Source organism: Mya arenaria, chromosome 7 (assembly GCF_026914265.1).
Source record: "Mya arenaria isolate MELC-2E11 chromosome 7, ASM2691426v1".
Lineage (NCBI taxonomy): Eukaryota > Metazoa > Mollusca > Bivalvia > Myida > Myidae > Mya > Mya arenaria.
The window spans coordinates 68,699,873-68,719,245 of record NC_069128.1 but is presented as its reverse complement, the minus strand read 5'-3'; the positions used below and the strand labels follow the sequence as shown (position 1 = coordinate 68,719,245).

At 32.2% G+C, this 19,373-nt stretch overlaps 1 protein-coding gene across 1 annotated transcript in view; it reads right to left on the bottom strand.

Annotated features, from left to right (window-relative positions):
• Positions 1–868: 868 nt before the first annotated feature.
• LOC128241521 (uncharacterized) overlaps positions 869–19,373 on the bottom strand; it is a 28,555-nt gene continuing 10,050 nt past the window's right edge. Inside the window, exons 2-11 of the mRNA XM_052958488.1 lie at positions 16,583–16,674; positions 15,292–15,365; positions 11,579–11,719; positions 11,080–11,164; positions 9,862–9,965; positions 9,499–9,605; positions 6,410–6,777; positions 5,448–5,594; positions 3,136–3,245; positions 869–2,726 (exon numbers count right to left, since the gene is read on the bottom strand). Of these exons, the coding sequence (XP_052814448.1) occupies positions 1,479–2,726; positions 3,136–3,245; positions 5,448–5,594; positions 6,410–6,777; positions 9,499–9,605; positions 9,862–9,965; positions 11,080–11,164; positions 11,579–11,719; positions 15,292–15,365; positions 16,583–16,646 (2,448 nt within the window). The 5' untranslated portion in view covers positions 16,647–16,674 and the 3' untranslated portion in view covers positions 869–1,478. The remainder of the gene's footprint in view (positions 2,727–3,135; positions 3,246–5,447; positions 5,595–6,409; positions 6,778–9,498; positions 9,606–9,861; positions 9,966–11,079; positions 11,165–11,578; positions 11,720–15,291; positions 15,366–16,582; positions 16,675–19,373) is intronic.

Below are 19,373 nucleotides of genomic sequence, written 5' to 3'. Positions count from 1 at the left end.
CATTAAATGTAATTTTACAACACGAACATTTAATAATTGTTATCTTTTTGTTGTAAGACATAAGTAAGAGTTGCAGTGAGCACTCAATAACAGTAAATAGGTCTGATTTTGAAACTTAATAAAGCTATAAAGCTTTTCCTATAACATTCTTAAACAATCAATAACACAATTTCTCATTGACCTTATGGATGATGAAGAAATCCTTCAATAGAGTCAACAATTAACATATTTCAATATTAAAAGTACTAGTTACAAGACTACTAGAAGTTAAATTTGAACAAACAAACGACATATCATTGAATAAAAAGCAAATTAATGAATATAACATAAACTAATATATTTGATTTGTGCAATAGGGACAACTTTCAACCAATAGTATTTCATTTCCTTATGGTACTCGTATTCTGACTTACAATATTTCAACAAAATACAATTGTTACAGCATACATCATAACACATGAGTAACAAAAATACAAGCCACGACCTCCTATTAATGCATTGAAAATACATATCACATTCTCATCCGACTTTGCAACATAACATGTGTACTGAAACCGTGCTTTAATTTAACGTTATCACTTACAAAGAACATGTTAAGTCAAACTCAAATATCTACCATATGACATCGTATCAATGTTTGGTTTTCATTAGATGTAAGTTTACAACACGAACATGTTTTATAATAATCTCGATGTTAATGCAATAATCCTGATTGTATGATATTCTCGTCTAACATCGCCTTTTGATATATATATATATATATATATATATATATATATATATATATATATATATATATATATATATATATATATATATATATATATATATATATATATTTATATCCAAATAAACAAGGTATTTCTTAACCAGCACATTACACAATTACATTAGATAATGTATAAAACATGTATATTTCGTAAACAGATAACTAGCTAAATGCTAAAGATGTGCATAAACAAATCTCATTAAATAAAATGAACAAATGATATATCGTTGAATATAAAACAACTATGCGTAATGATTATAACATAAACTAATACATATGATTTATGCAATGTGAACAACTTTCAACCGATACAATTTGCATTCAATGATTTCAGCCACTGGTACACTTATTCCCACTTACATTTTGTCAACAAAATACAATTGTTCCAGCATACAGTATAAAACAAGAACAGCTTAAAGTAAAAATCGTCTTAGAAAAGGCAATAGCAAATATATTTTTTTCAATCAAAACCAACTTCTCCAATAGCTTAATAAGTAGAAACTGTTGAAAACGCTGTAAAAATATAACACCCTTCTCTACTATTCATAATGACATTAGTATTATCGAGTTAATTGTGGGATATTCAAGCCTTTACGTTTTCAAACTGTTCACGATATATTTTACTTCTGACGTATAACAACTGCACAGAACTTCCAATGTAGGTTTTTTGGAACTCATGTTATATGAAACTTTCCATTTAGAAACAAATCTACAATAATATGGTTTCGTTATTCATTTCAGGCATTGCAAATAGTTCGAGACTGCCACCATGTTTCTTCGAAAGTTGATCGAATCCGTTTTTCAGGGGAACAATTGCATACGTTTTGAGAGTATCGGTGGATGGATTAGTGTTATGAGCGAGTACATCATCTTTCATTGGTAAAGAACCTTCCGCGGACATTATACCTCCCATGGCTATTTGATCTTCTGAGGGTGTTGGATTTTCAGAGGTCGTTTGAACTTCAGAGTGGGTGGGTTTTTGTGATGTCATATGATCTTCAGATTGTGTGGTGAAGGTCATTGGATGTGAAGATGACCTTGTATTGTCTGAGGGTGGTACATCTTCTGAACGTGTTGGATCAATCGATGGCGTTGGATCTTCTGAGAGTGGCGGATTGTCTGTTAATTGAACAAACGTTTGGTTTGCCTGCTCGACTGGTAGTTTCGCGCGTCTTGCACCTGCTGATTCATCTGCATTATTTTCATTTCGCGGGACGACTTCTCCGACTAATGTTCCTAAAGCAAACATATTTTCTGAATCCCGCGGATCTCGTTCCATAAGAATCATTGCTCCACTGTCTCCTGGCTTAGCAAATGCTGAGTTTTCTTCGTTACATATTTCCATCAAGATATACCCACCTGCAAACGAATCTCCGATGTCTGTCGCCGATATATTTCCTTTTGCAAGATCAGTAGTGGCGCCATGAAAATGAACGGCTTTATATCTTAGGTCATCTTGGTTTAAATGACACAACTCCGCAAAACCAAAGTCCCCGCTTTCCGTCTTGAAACGAGTGTCGTATTCCGGAGCAGTTACTTTTGCTATGGAAATATCATATGTGCTTTCATCTTCCATAACCGTCCCAATTGTTTGATTATTGACACAAATATGCAACGGGACGTGACCATTAACAACATGTCCGGCAGTGATTGCAACAACGTGAGTCTTAGCTGTGTTGTTATGTCTAAACTTTGCGAAACCTCCGAGTGTTCCCTGATGTGCTGATCCTTGAACAGATACCTCTGCGCCGCTTGTGATTTGTCCAATTGCTAGTGGTCTAATATTTACAATTTGTACAAAATATTCTTCATCTGAAAGTCCCATCTTTGTCAAATTGTGTGTTACTTCTTCCAGTGCTGTCTCGTCCCTCTCAAGGATCATCACTTTCAAGGAGTCTTTCGTAACATCACATGCAAAAACTTGCGCCAGAGCCAAAACCTTCTTCGAAATCTGCGCCTACGGGTAAAAAGGTCAAGTATTAAATGTTAATTTTAGACATGCGTTCACGTCTTCATGGCGTGAACTTAATTATATAAAGTAAAGAAAATGTAATAATATATAGAACAATATATAAGAGTATAAGAACAAACAAAACAAAATCAACGGGATATGTTTTAAGTTTGAAAATTATTAAAATGATTTTATAAAAGCTATTAAACAAATTTATTACAACATTATAATAATCTCTCTCGTTGGCACGGTTGTACGACAGTTTGTTTTGAGAAAACCATAGCACAAGGAGGAAAACAACTGTCCGGTTTGGTAAAAACTCGCATGCGTTCAATTTTGAAATCGAACCCGGTACGATTCGGATGTATACAATTGTGCCTACTACAATGATAAACGGATTTGTGTAAACTTTTACCATTCTTGTAATTGTGTGTCCTGTCTTTTCCCTCTTCAACAATTCGGGCTCTGGCATTATTTGACTACAGAAGCTTTTCAGTTGACCAACAACCCTTGATGTTTTCTCACCTTTAATGATTAATTCAAATGAGTATGCATCAACACGATCCAGTAAAGCAATAAAGGTGAAAAGAAAAAATACATATGCTAGTTAAGTTTCATTTCGTTTCTTTTCAGTGGATTCGGACGTCAAAACACAATTTAATACAGCCCTGACTCAATATAAATTGCACCAAGCACTTAAGATAATCGAAATTGATTGCGTGCTTATTATGTCGCCCCTCTGTATATCAATGTTCCCATGTTAAATGCACGGTTTTTTGGTTTATTGTGTTTGTCTTTTGTTTGAATTTCACTTTGCTAATATCATTTCTTTGCATTTCGTTAGTTTCCGATTCGAAAAAATATGAAATGATCAAAATACTATTTAAAACGCAAGTATTAGATATGTTTATGTGAATAAAAATAAAAACTAAGCAAGTATATGCATAAGCGTGGTTTGTTTCGTTAGATGTGAACTTTTGAATATTTGATTAGACTGATTAGGTATACATTTAATTAAATCGGCCTCTTAGCAAAATGAAATGAAATAAAGGTTTTCAAATAGGCTTTTGACACATGCGCATATATTTGTCATTTGTCATTTTTACCATGATAATGTACTCAGTGTCATATAAATAGTTTTAATAACCGTTTTAGCATTCATTTTGAGGTATGACCGAACCAAAAGGTTTAAGTGTTAACACACACTGTACTTGAGCATCGAGTAATGCGATAATAGAAACAAGCACAGAACAAAGTTATTTTCTTTATTCAGTTAATCTACTGTTTTTAGATTGTCCGAATTTTGCAAAATTCTTCATTGTTTATATGGCCAGCGTACTCGTCAAATCTAGTTCAACCAATATTTCTACTTTAAATACTTTTTGTACGCAATAATAGTATTGTGATTTGCCCCAAAACGAGGAATAATTCAAGTGTACAATTTATTTTGTAAAAATTTGCCAGGTGCTTTTTACTCAGTGTAACGTGCGAGCCAAACAACGCCAACGAAACCCTTTAGAGAAAAGCTTGCTCAACACTGTCGGAATCAACTGGTCTTTATATATGATACATTCTCCATACAGAGACCTGGGTATGCCAATTTGCATATAACCAACTAAGTACACCAACGTACTTTGTACGCACTTCTGCCTACAGTGGAACGTTACATCAGAATAACAACTCTTGTTTAATTATTCATTTAGATTTTTATGGTTATTCTCCCCTAGATTATGATTGTTATACTCCCATTTTCAATTATTCACCAATATTTACTATTTGAGACTTTAAGCTCAAATACACAGGTTATTGGTTTGCATTTGTTGTATTTTTCCTTTGTAATGGTTCACAATGTGTTTAAATAAGCTATAGTTCATTCAGTTTTGGTTCGTGTTTTCTTGCATTGTACTTGACATGTGCATATGTTGTATAAGCACCGAAATGGCCGTTCTGTAGTGTTCTGTTTGGTATATTTCCATAACACATAACTAACACGAAGCGGATTCGTTTACTTTTGTAAATCAGCACATGAATAACAAATTACATCGTGAAAAGTCGATTAGAGTAAGACGAGCGTTTAGTTCCTTTTTATTGGTAAATTCAATGCTGATCTGACGTCATGTTTTTATTAACATTTCTTTAATGAAAATTTGTTATATGTTTCGGCATTTTTATTAAATTTGCCGCTGCGCACGCTTAAATTACAATAGAATACACTGTTTACGATATTATTACCACATACTAGAATATTATTAATGCAATTATGATTGTTAATATTTATCTTTTCAGACCGCTCATCTACGATTTTTTGTTGCTGTTGAATGTGCTAGAAAAAGTAAAGTTATTGCCGAACAATATTGCGTTGTTTAAATGATACACGTGTGTATAATTACTGATTGGTAGCTCGGACACGAACCAAACTTGCCCTCAACCTAAGACATTCTTTATTTATACACAGCATTTCATGGTCAATCCGTATATCTTATTGCAAGATCTTGTTTTGTTGTCAATTTTGTCATTGAGTGTCTTGTTAAACAAACACGTTATTGAATCTTTTACGACCTATTAAAACTCAATCGATATGTATACAAAACAAAACATTCAGTGTACTTGTTTTGACCGACGACAGCATATGAATTTTACTGTTTTTGTTCCATTTATATTAATACACGTCAATCTATTATCAATGATATGTACAGTAGTATTGCTACGTAATTAAAATACTAATACCTGATTCGGGGAGATGTTTAGTAGCTCTGTCTAGCATCTCAAATGCGTAGTATTCCAGCACATCATCAATACATGCCACCACGTTTTCTTTCGATAAATCCTTTTCAAAACATTCAAATCCCCACGATTTTCTATAAATATGTTTGCCTGTAAGACAAAATCAATAGCGTAGATATACCTGGTTGGTACTGTACAATAAGCGACTTACAACGTGTGGTTTTTTATGCAAAAAGCAGCAATCCTGTAGAATCATTGATATACAATTCTAAACATTTCAGAGGAAAAGTTATAGAACTTCAGCAGATGACAATTATAGATTGTACAAACCTGTGAAATGAACTACGATTTGGAAATGCTTAACATTTTCAATTGTCTGAAAGCTATAAGGTTTACAAGGTATAATGCACAATAGTAAATCCTTTGCAGCTTATTTTGGTATTTAATAGAACTGCACAATTCAAAAAGGTGCATATTAACAGTACTGTGCTGTTGCCTTTTTTGAGATTCTAAACTAGAGAAATAACTTGAGATAATTGGAACATCTCAAAAAGGAAAGTTTACACGAAGAAAACTAAGCTCCTGTTTCTAAATTAAATGTGTTGCAATCGTTTCTGGTGTATAGCGAAAAACCACCGGTTAACTATGTCAATACAAATTGTTTTATTACCTCCCTTCCTTACTAATTAATATTACTTAGAGTCAAAAGATATTGTCCATGAAAATAAGATTGTAAGTATGATGACTTTGTTAAAACCTTTATTTAAACTTAGGACTTAAGCAATACATTTTTTATTATTTTTATAAACAAGGTCATGTGATATGCAAAGTGCTCAGTGAAGATATAGGCGCCAAATTTAGAAAATATTTTTGATTTGCTAAATCATACTGGGATTTTAACACTATTTGTACGTAAACTCAACTGCTCAATGTATTGTTTGTTCATGGTGACTTGTAATACATACCTGCTGTGCACATATTGGTCGGATTTTCACACGTTACTTTGCAAATAATTGGTGGCATCAGTTTGACCTCAGCTTGTTGTCTAAGCGTTGCAAAATATTCTTCGTTTGCTCCGACGGACACAATCACAGATTGGTCTTCGTCGAGAATCTTTTCAAATGTTTCATCTTGGGTATCATTAAATGCTTCGCAGTAATTGGTGCTTGTTCCTGGACGGTTGTCAGGAAATATGATACAAATATTTGGTGAACAAAGCATTGGACTTCTTGTGTCATCTTTGCATAGCTTGATTGCCTCATCTATTCGTCTTCGTACGTAGCTGTACACTTTAAAGGTTTTTGCTTTATTTCGCACACAGGGAAAGAAATACCTGCATAGAATAGCATATGCATAAATCAGCAATTTTAACATTACAGGCAGTGATTAAAGCGTTTCTTAAACAGTCTTACATCATCCCTGTATATTAATTAAAAATACAAATACAAAGACAAATGGAACATGTTTAACTGAAATTCGTTAACAGGAGGAATTTGTTTATTTTGTAAAATTACAGATAAATAAACATGTTCAGTTTGTCGTCCTCATGATAACCCGGTATTTAATTAGCTGTTTCATTGCAATGGTGTAAAATGTCATTATCTTAAGCGATTACAACGTAATGTAGCTCTTGTCAGACCAAGCTCTAGTGATTCTCTGATATTTAAAGTAATTGACTGTTAGTGTCATTTGTTTTAAGACGTGTTAACCATTGTAGTCTATGATAAGATTAACAAGTATAGCTTTATGCTCATAATCCGTGGATTAAACTCCACACTTGGCCAATCTTTGTGTATACCATATGTGTAAAAGCGTATTTGATAGGTTACGTGCACATAATCAAGGGAAACATGTCTACAAAATGGAAATTATCTTTAACATTCAACAATATTTCAAAATCTCATGACAAAGCAGTTGATTTATAACAATCAATCAGTAATATTCGTAGTTAGTTTATGATCCAGACACCGTGAGGAACAGAAAGGTTTCGGAAAAAGTGTTTTCTTGTTTAAAACATGTTTGGATAATATTGAAAGGATTATAAATACACGAGAAAAATCACCTTTTAAGCATGATTAAGGATTTATATATATATATATATATATATATATATATATATATATATATATATATATATATATCGTGTTTAATAACTGTCTACCTCCGTATTCAGGTATTCAGGAAGTTAATTTGTTTTGAGGAGTAAAATAAAGTGCAAAAGACATGTGTTTGTTCGCAGTGAAAGGCTGCCAACTCAAAAAGCAAATAACAATATAAATTCAGTAGGGATACAATGCATGCAAGCAATTGAAAACTATTTTTCATTCAATAGTGATACATGCTGTATAAAACACAACACAAATGTTACAATTTCAAAATATATGGGTGAGTATTAAAACGTGCAACGCTAGTTTGATGTACATCAAAGCAATATGTATGAATACCCACCACCCCGTCCCCATTCATCTTTGCGATTCAGCAATTCAGAAACGAGGAGCACACCAAAGCACGCTAAAAAATATTCTGCACGGTTTGTTGCTATCCATTTTGATATATGGCCGCAAAAACATATTACAATTGAATGATGCCGTTTCTTTTCAAAACGATACATTTTCCTTACCTCTTGTCTTCTATAGCTTGACTCAATGGTTTTATTCATGAGTATTCTGACTAAGACTGGTAGGTAAAGCAATTGAATAAGGGTCATAGTAGTATATATTCATTGTTTTACAAAAATATCCTTTGCCGACGTTCAAGTAACATTGACACGAATTTGCACAGTTAAATTTACGATTGATTATGCGTGTTTGCTGAATGTGTACATACGGTTTGGGGTATGGTCTAATGGCAATAATTTTGAACATGCAACGAAATGCTCTTGCATCTGCTTGCAACTGTTAAACTACATACACACGTTTGCTTTACGGTATAGTTATGTTAATATATATCCTACTATTGCGTAACTCCGTGAGCTATATGCCTATATTCGAATCTAATGAAGTGAATAGGTGTTAATCCCCAGGAAAGAACACATATGAAGTGAAAATGGGCTATGATTAAACGATTTGATTCGAAAAAGGTTCTTACGCAAACATAAATACAATTACAACACATGTTCGGATGTCCCGTTTCACCAACAAATGCTATTGTTGAAAATCCGTACAAAACTTTTGTTAAAAATGTACTTGAGTTTGAACGATCCATAAAAAAGACAAATTGTAATATTCTTCGAGCAGTATTTGAACTATTTTTAATCTTAATATAGGGCCCTATATGGTTGTCAAACAACACCTCAAAGAGTTATTGAATATTTAAAACGAGCTCTTTGCAAACATATTGCGTCAATTGTCATTGACCTTTTGAACTCATTCGAATATGTACCCTGCAATTAATTTCTGTTAAAAATATAGAGTTAGTTAGGAATCACAGAGATGAATAAAGCGTTATTTAAACAAATTAATCAGAATATCAAGCTATAAAATAGATGTATGAAACAATAATCTTTATTTAAAGTCGGGTATATGCGAATATAAAACACATGAGGTATTTTCTGACAACAAACATAACAGTACACACATTGAATTTGTGAACCAGTATAATACTTTCATATAATTCTAAAGATGTTTACATATGAAAAAAAATCAAGTTAGAAGAATAAAAAATGTACATTTTTAACATAAACAAGAATATCCACAGGGTTCAAGTTAGGACCCGGTAATGATCTACACCGTCATAATTGATACATTTAACTTGGCAAAAGACATCAACTGTTTGTTTAATGCTAATATCGTTACTTATAAAGCTAAATATTTGCGACACAAGATATAATTCATTCATCAATTTATAAACATACAACTATGCAGAGCTACCTTGACAAATGTCCGGCTAAAGCAATTAATGTAAGCCCCAAATAGTTTTATATCACATTTTATTTGAATAATAATTTTATTCTCTGTGATGACGAACTAAAATCTTTTATGTGTAACAATTGATTTTAATCATTGACATTAAGAGGTATTTGCAAACTTATACCGGAATTTTATTATTGACTTACATATCCTTGGAAGTTATTTCGAAATTTCTGTCTGCAGTACAGGTCCGTGATACCAGTTCACTCCTCGAAGACAAGTCCACTGTACTTGTACTTCTCATGGTAGGATCCTAAAGACATTGTTTTATTTTATGTATAACCTTTTTAATTTAAACAGAAACCGGTAAATAAGATATCTTGCTACCGTGTAGTAATGTTAGGCAATATTCTATGATATACCTTACTGGGAAAAGTCGAGTAATATCTTTCAAACTAACTGTCATTTAGACAATGGTTTATACGTCAATAACAATAATTTAACGATATAATGATACTTATACGTTGTGTGCGTCGAAAGGGTTAACATTGGAAAGTACAAACACTTACCAATATTTTCTTTCCATATGTTTTTTTTCTTTCTAACCTTTCAGGGTCTGATATAAGATTCTCTCTGGTTCTTTGCCAAGCAGAAATTTGTAACGAGGGTATTGCTTTAAAAACAAAAAGAACAATAATTGTAAAGACAAAGATGTGTGTTGATGCAAATTCACAAAATGGTCGTCAATTAATCCATGGGCAATACTGCAAGCAATACTGCGAGCAATTATACGACAATCATTTTCCCAACTTTTAGATTAATCATGGTTACTAGTATTCGACATTCCTTTATTATGTCCTAATTATCATCAAACTTTTAAAATGTTATTTTTGCCATATTGTAAATATAACAACAAATCACGAAAGAAACATTGGAGAAAAAAAAACAATTCCATGATAACCACTCCTACCAGAGGCGTGCAGTAGCGCGGCAAATGAACCATTAATGCAATTTGTAAAGAGTTTCCAATTTTGCAAAGACATATACAATATTGAACATTGACGAATAAAAACATTATATCGGTTTGCTTCGTATAAACTAATCAACTTCTGACTTTAAGAGTTTGTGATGAATTAGCAGTGATGCTCTAATATTAAAACATTATGAATACAAACACAAAGTCCTATTCATGTTTGTATACTCTTCTTAAAACATTTGTTTTATAATCGCATATTCAATTGAAAAACGTTCGCTTGTTTGTGGCTTTTAAATAGCCTATTCGAGTAAACGACCATACTACATTAGTAAAAAACGTATGAGACAAGTATGTTGTTTAAGTATTTGTAAAGCTAGGAGATGTTGTCACATTCATTTTATTCTCTGTCAAACCCATGACAAACGGAATAAAAGACAAAAAAAACTCAGTGTTCACTTTATAGCTTGCATTGTGTATGATTTCTTTACAAATTGTACAGTGAATTATGTAAGGCTCATAAATAATCATAATATTTGAGATAATTATCTTTTGCGAATTGGCGGGGCTGAAAATGAATCTTTATGAAAATTACCCCTTTGCCTACCTTGTTTTAACAAAGATCATCTTAGTATGAGTCCAGCAGGAACAATCCACGCTGCTACTGTTAGTTGATTTTTAGAATGAAGCGTATTAAGAAATTGACAAATAATATGCGTGCTAGAACACATATGCTTATCAACTTTTCAGAAGGCTCATAATACGTATTCACTTGAACCATAATCATCATGAAATCAACATTTGATTGACTTACCGCGCGGTAGAGGAACATGTGCTTCCGTTGTAGACCCATTTCGCCCAGGATAATACCTTGTACTCGTGCTACTTCTGGGATTATCCTAAAAGTAAGTTCAAATTATTTAATATATAATTCGTTTTATTTATAAAATATTTTAAAGCAATATCAGTGTTTTTTCTACTGTGTAATATGTCAGAGAGAAGGGAAATATACCAAGCTTTTAATATATATCTTCATATGAAAAGTCTATATATCTGCCAACAAATATTAACTAAAAATAGAAAGTATGATTAGTTGTTCTATCATTGAGAATTATTTATTATCGCAACTGATAATTAATGAACGCCAGGCTACTACATATTGTAATGAAAAGTAATATCTGAGTGGTTGCCTGTAAATAATAAGTCAATTAGCGAACACCTTTAATTATTGCGAATCGAAAGGTGATCAAAATAAGGTTACATGATATACAATGAAATCATAAACGTGCATAAAAACCAATACATATACCGACCTTCGTCACAACACTATTTTGTGATTGCAATGGCGTCTTATGTCTTAATTTTTCAAAAGGAAACAATATTTGTTCGTCATTGTCGTTTTCTTCTTTCATAGAATTCCGTGTCCTTTTTGTCGCGCAGAGGCCAAACTCACTCTAAATAACACAACATCGATGTTAAAGTTAAAAACACAACTTCAGTAACCTTGTATGCTTGAGGGATAAGCAAATGTCTTAGCCAAAATACTTATACCACCTTGTTTGAAAATATATTTTATTAAAATAATAGCGTTTCCAATTGTAATCTTGTTAACAAAGTGTCATTTAAAAGGGACACTTGTTTGCAATAACATGAAAATACCCAAATATTGGACATAAAGAATACTCATTTCTCAAACACTGAATATATGTCTAATGCTAGAATCTGCAGCTGCACTACTTTATCATAATAAGTCAAACAAACCTGTAATGAGCTAATTAAAACCAAACAAATAAGTGAGTGCGGTGCATATTTTTATTTCTATTACATAATTATTAATGCTATAAAATTGTTGATAACTACTTGGTATACCCATAACAATGCTTTTAAACAGTTGATTACTATTTGTTATACCCATTGCAATGCTGTAACACAGTTGATAACTACTTGTTATAACCAATGCAATGCTTTAACACAGTTGAGAACTACTTGTTATACCCAATGCAATGCATTAACACAGTTGATAACTACTTGTTATATCAAATGCACTGCTTTGACACAGTTGATAACTACTTGTTATAACCAATGCAATGCTTTTACACAGTTGAGAACTACTTGTTATACCCAATGCAATGCATTTATACATATGATAGCTACTTGTTATACCCAATAAAATGCTTTAACACAGTTGATAACTACTTTTTATAACCAATGCAATGCTTTTACACAGTTGAGAACTACTTGTTATACTCATTGCAATGCTTTTTCACAGTTGATAACTACTTGTACTACCCAATACAATGCTTTAACACAGTTGATAACTACTTATAATATCCAATGTAATGCTTTTTCTGAGTTGATAACTACTTGTTACATCCACTGCAATGCTTTTACACAGTTGACAACTACATGTAATACCAAATGCAATGCTTTAACTCAGAAGATAGCTACTTGCTATACCCAATGCATAGCCTTTACAATGTTGGTAACTACTTGTTATACCCAATACAATGCTTTTACACGGATGATAAATACCTGTAATAACCAATGCAATGCTTTTACACATTTAATAACTACTTGTAATACCAAATGAAATGCTTTTACACAGACGATAAATACTAATAATAAACAATGCAATGCTTTTACCAAATGCATTGCTTTTACATATTTGATAACTACTTGTTATAACCAATGCAATGATTTTACACAGTTGATAATTACTTGTTATACCCAATGCAATGCTTTGACAGAGTTGGTAACTACTTGTACTACCCAATACAATGCTTTTACACAGTTGATAACTACTTATAATACCCAATGTAATGCTTTTTCTCAGTCGATAACTACTTGTTATACCCACTGCAATGCTAAATAGCCAATGCAATGCTTTAACACAGATGAAAACTACTTGAAATAACCAATACAAGGCTTTTACACAGTTGATAACTAAATGTTATACCCAATGCAATGCTTTTACAAAGTTGATAACTTCTTCTTATACCAAATGCTCTGCTTTTACAAAGTTGATAACTACTTGTTATACCAAATGCAATGCTTTTACACAGTTGAAAACTACTTGAAATAACTAATGCAAGGCTTTTACAGAGTTGATAACTACTTGAAATAACTAATGCAATGCTTTTACCTAGTCGATATTTACTTGTTATACCCAATGCAATGGTTTTTCACAGTTGATAGGTACATGTAATACCCAATGCGATGCTTTTACAAAGATGATAACTACTTATGATACCCCATGCAATGTTTTTACACAGTTGATAACTACTTGTTATATCCAATGTAATGCCGTTACACTGTTGATAGCTACTTGTTATACACAATACAATGTTTTTACACAGATGATAACTACTTGTTATACCCAAGGCAAGGTCTTTTACACAGATGATAAATACTTCAAATAACCAATGCAATGTTTTTACACATTTGGTAACTACTTGTTATACCCAATGCAATGCTTTGACACAGTTGGTAACTACTTGTTATACCTAATGCGATGATTTTACACAGTTGATAACTACTTTTTATAACCAATGCAATGCTTTTATACAGTTGGTAACTACTTGTTATACCCAATGCAATGTTTTTATACAGTTGGTAACTACTTGTTATACCCAATGCAATGCTTTTATACAGTTGGTAACTACTTGTTATACCTAATGCGATGCTTTTACACAGATAATAACTACTTTTTATAGCCAATGCAATGCTTTTACACAGTTGGTAACTACTTGTTATACTCATTGCAATGCTTTTTCACAGTTGATAACTACTTGTAATAACCAATGCAATGCTTTTCCACAGTTGATACCTACTTGTAAAAACCAATGCAATGGTTTAACACAGTTGATAACTACTTGAAATACCCAGTGCAATGCTTTTACATAATTCATAATGCATACTGTTGAAAGCTTAAAGGCCCAGACTGTGTTTTGACCACAGTAAATGTTCATGTTTACAATTATGGAAATACATTACAGGCCAAATATGATTTTGTTGACATAATTCTTTGAACACTTCCATATACTAAAATGTATACTTTGTCTTAAAGCTAAATATATCATCAAAGAGGATTTTTACGTTTAAACAACAATATTATGTTCAACCAATCTAAAGAATACAAAGGATGTTTTTTATAACATATTCACTTATATTTTCACATCATATGATTAGATCTGTTGTGCAGCTAATGGGACTTTACGTTTGTAAGGTATACTTCCAATCTATATTTACAGTCAAAATTAGTAAATTTCTCACTCACTCATTCACAGACTCAGCCATAGTAATGCAAAGATAAAATTAGAGCATCATTATTTTCATGACCATCTTAACTTTCAGACCTAAAGTATAGTTTAAATATTAATCACCCAGTACCTTTTCCGCAACTAGCACTGCTATGTGTCGCTCATGATCGATAATCAAATCGGTAATCAAGGACGAATGCATGTTAAACAATGTCCGAATTATTTAAAATCCGTAGTGACAACTACCATAAAAACAATCGAATTTGTAACCTTCATTTCGTGTTTGTGAATATCTTAAATGAAAAAATACAAAGTATAGCTCTACCAAAACATATAGAAATATGATTTCTTTTTGTGTGTCAGTTTACCCAGAGTTTCATGTTTTTTTTTATTTATAGGCATATTTTAAATCATTTTGAAAACTAGAGGAAAACTAAATTTTGCAATTGATAGTTTCATGTCCTTTTTTACGTGATTACGTTGAAAAAAGGTACTAAATGCTGTTTCGTCAAGCTATGATGGAATCCGAAATGAACGCGCTCAATATGGTTTATGAACTAAAAATTACTAGTTCCATCACACATACTTCGTTTTTAGGCTGTCAGTGGTTTGACTTTTCGGAAAAAGTAGTTTCAACTGAATAAGAGCATACATGTAAACTTAACAGGAATCTGGCCTGCTTCGATAGATGTAACTCGGTTTTAATAAAAAAATATATATATGATTTGTTACTCACAACGGAGTAGAAACAAAGAACAAACTGTTACCCGTGTCTTCTCTCCATATGAGGCTGTTCTCTTCATACCATCAGGCTTTGCAATTCTTTCTTTTGGGCGTATCTCTTAAAAAAGTACAATAAATAAGAACAAATATGTATAATATGCATATTAAAAAAATTGCTGAAAGTAACGTCATGGGTAAGATCACAAGCAAATAGTTTGATCATCGCCTTGAAAAAAGAGCAGATAAACTTGACTTTATTGTATCATCACAATGACACATTAGCACCAAACAATAAAGGAAATAAACCTCGAAGTTGAATGAAGCAATTAAAGGACGCTGTCTTGTAGCTAGACAATTACTTGTATCACGTAAAACAACAGAATTCGTCAATCACCACATCAGACTTAACATCACTACTAGTACTGAATGTGCTTTCATATTAAACCATACACTTATAAAAACATTATTGCGGGAATATTTAAAAAAAATGACCACAAATCATAAAAAGATATATAATAACAGCTCATAGTAGTGCACAGCATATCCACAAATTTTAAAAATGCGCTTTTGGGACCAGTTTGTAAAGACATAGAAGCAGCATTCAATATGAAAGACATGTATCAACAGGCCATTCCATGATAATTTTCTTCGATAATAGGTGATTTATAGCATGATTTTTCAAATAATGTCGTTCAGTTTGGATACTATCAGATATACATTGTTCTTTAATTTGGGGTTTAAATGCATTGTATTGCTTTATATTCAGTTCACCTTTTTGACCGGTTGTTAAAATTGTAAAGAGTTTTAAAAACATATACAATTCCTGAAAATAAAAAAATGGAAAATAATTGCTTAAAATTCTTTTCATAGCTCAAAATTTTTTGTTCAAAAACAAAACGAACCCTTTGTGTAAGTCTTCTTCATTTTAAACACATATATTTCATTATAGAAATGCTATTAGAACTACATTTTCTATTCAAAACATTCGCTGTTCGTGTCCTTTACTAGTATTTAAAGAGCAGCATCAAGTCTCTTATATAAGTAAAGTTATTGCTTTGTGTGCGTTAGAATAGCCAAAATTGAATTATACTTTTGAAATTTACGCGTTCACAATATATTTGTTGCGACCATTGAAAACAGACAACGTTAATATAACAAGATGATTATTCCTACATATTGTTTAACCGCATTCTATCAGTTAAATACCATTTTAGTGTAAGGCAAATAAACAATGATGTTGATAAAGAATCTAACACATTTTATGATCTTTTAGAATATTATTATTACCCATCTTCAATTGTATCAATATAATCGTGAAATAAATGATTGGCTTACTTAGCGGTATTGTATGTTTTGCTTTCTTGCGGGATTCTAACAAACGTCTTGAACGCAGTTCCATTGTACTCGTGCTTCTTATAGGTAGGATTCTGAAAGAAATCGGCATGTACAAATTCAAACTTTCTCAATTAAACTAAAAGAAGAAAGAAGTATTCGTTCTTCTGTCATGTGCTTGCTTCTGGCAGCTACCTGCTTAATTTTTTTACTATGAATACAGTAAAATATTTCACTAAATGCTACGATAGTTGATATGATACCAACTTGAGTTATCCATGTTTATAGTACCGAACTGACAATGACTATTTTTTTGCCTTGTTTGACGGATTACCATTAATAATTTGTATGATAAATATTTGAAATTCAGATCTTTATTTGATCAATACCTCCAAAAAAGCCATACGTGTCAGTGGATTGTGCTATAATTATATACTTTCTTTCATGAAGAGTTGTCATAAACTCCACACAAAAGCCGGAGCAGTTTAAGGACGTATTATGACCTCTATAAATCCACGACCCCGATGGCTATTGTTTACCCCTCCCCGCCTTTACAATAAGAACTTGCGCTCATATGTTCGCCGCATTGTCTTAGAAATGATTAGTATGTTCATGTAAGGTATGCCTGTCAAAAGCAATACAATAGTCAAATTAAAAAGTTAACAAGAAACGCAACAATGCGACTAAATCAAATTGTCAATGATCAACAGAAGAACTACAGCTCTCGTCGTGAGATTAATTTGCAACTGTTTTTATTTCTTCTATCTTTCAGTAAAAATGGACTTGGCCTTCACCCTAGGAATCCGAAATGCAGTCAAAGGGATGTCCTCCATAAACTCTTCATACATACTAAGCTTGGTCACAATATGTCAACCCTTACTCAAGCCATTCAGTACTAAACCGTTATCTATTTTCAAAAAAGAGACTTTGTTCTTGGACATTTAAGTACAAGGGACCTTGACCCTAGGATCCCTTAACCCAATCACATGAAAGGTCTTAATAGAGCCTTCCTATATTTCTAGTTTGGTCGCAATATGTCAACCGCTACAAAAATATTCAGTATCAACATTTTTATTTTATTTTGGTAACCTTAACATTAACCAAAAGGACCCCAAATTCCATGATAATTCTGTATAAACTATTGCCATATACCAAGTAATGTATCTCTATCAAATATATATATATGTGTTTTGCGGAAACGAGGTTTACCGAGTTTCCGCAAAACACCCAGCGCGAGGGTCGGTATGAACCTATCTTACAAGAGTGGCTATGGTAGATGCATTTTCTCCCACCTCAGTTAAACAAAATAAAGTAAAAATGTAGTTTTTTGTTGGAACTCTTTTGTGCTTAGTAAAAATAATTGCGTATGAATATGCGATAATTCGTGGTTGTCATGGATATGCGCGCAGTGACTTAGATTATGTTAATAGTCAAATAGTTCTAAGGAGAGTGAAGCATTATTTATTGAAAGGTGCGTGAAAACTATTTTATGGTGACATTTGAAGCGAGAAATAATTAATTAGCGTTCTAAATATTGTCATAAGACAAGGTTTCCATGAAGTTATCGACGACAGTCTTCAACAAGGGAGGTAATTACAATGCAGCGACCATTAAAAAGGAGTTCCATACGGGCATATTATCTTCGCCCGTGGGCAAGATAACAATTTCTAGCATGGTTAAATTATGGGATCTACTTATCTGAGAAGGGGGAACTACCTATCCATACTACTAGACATACCGTTGATTTTTACCTTTGTAGATATATTTAAATCTAAAATAAACTCTTTATTTACATAAGATTAATTGCATACTGAAATTTTGTATTTGTAAACAACTGCAACAATAAAAATAAAATAATATTTAACTATTCTGATGATATTCATACTCGGACAAACAATTTTCTTATTATGTAACATGAACATGCAAAAGCCGTCTGCGCACAACGAATGAAGATAGCGCCAGCATGTAATACCGTCCTAATGAAGTACGAACAATTTGTCCAAATTTCAAATGTTGCCATTCAATTAGTCAAGTGCATTAATATGAACCAACAATGCATAATAAGCGAAACACATCAATTAAAGAACAACAGTGGAATTTAGTTTTAAACTAATAAGGAAAATAGTTGATACCCTACGAGAATAAATATAACGAAAATATTATTTGGAAGAAATACCTCTGCGAAACAGCATGACATTTTGTGGTATATTTAAACTGTATAAATAATCGATAATAAGAACTTTGGTTAACCACTCGTCAACAAAGAACTCTTTATTGCGCACTCAGTAGACGGTTCGAAATCAATTAATTACGTCAATGTGTTTTGTAACTCGTCTGGCCTCGTTCACGTGAATGACACGGCGTGCTACAAATAAATAAAGAGGAGTTTTGTTGCAAACAATAAAGTGAATCGAATTTGTTTTAAACGATTTCAAAAATCGAAGTGCAATATTATTGGCAGGTGCATATTTTTGAATGCAAGGAATGAAACGCTCAATATAATACAGTAATGCAAACATATCGATCTTGGATTTCAGAAAATGTGACTTTCGTAGGCATCATTTATAAATGGGCAAACGTCATCATAATTGTGATTTATATGAGTAAGAACAACGTTAGAGGTGTTGTTGCCTTTTCAAAGTTGAATACAGGTAAAACTGGGGTAAAATGAGTGCAATTCGTTAAAAATGAACTAAGTAATTCCATTATTTTACTAAGAATGATTTAAGTTAAAAAAGGCTTTGTTTATCTTTTATCTATGTTTCTGGAAAGGGCTTTCAGTGTTAATTAGTAG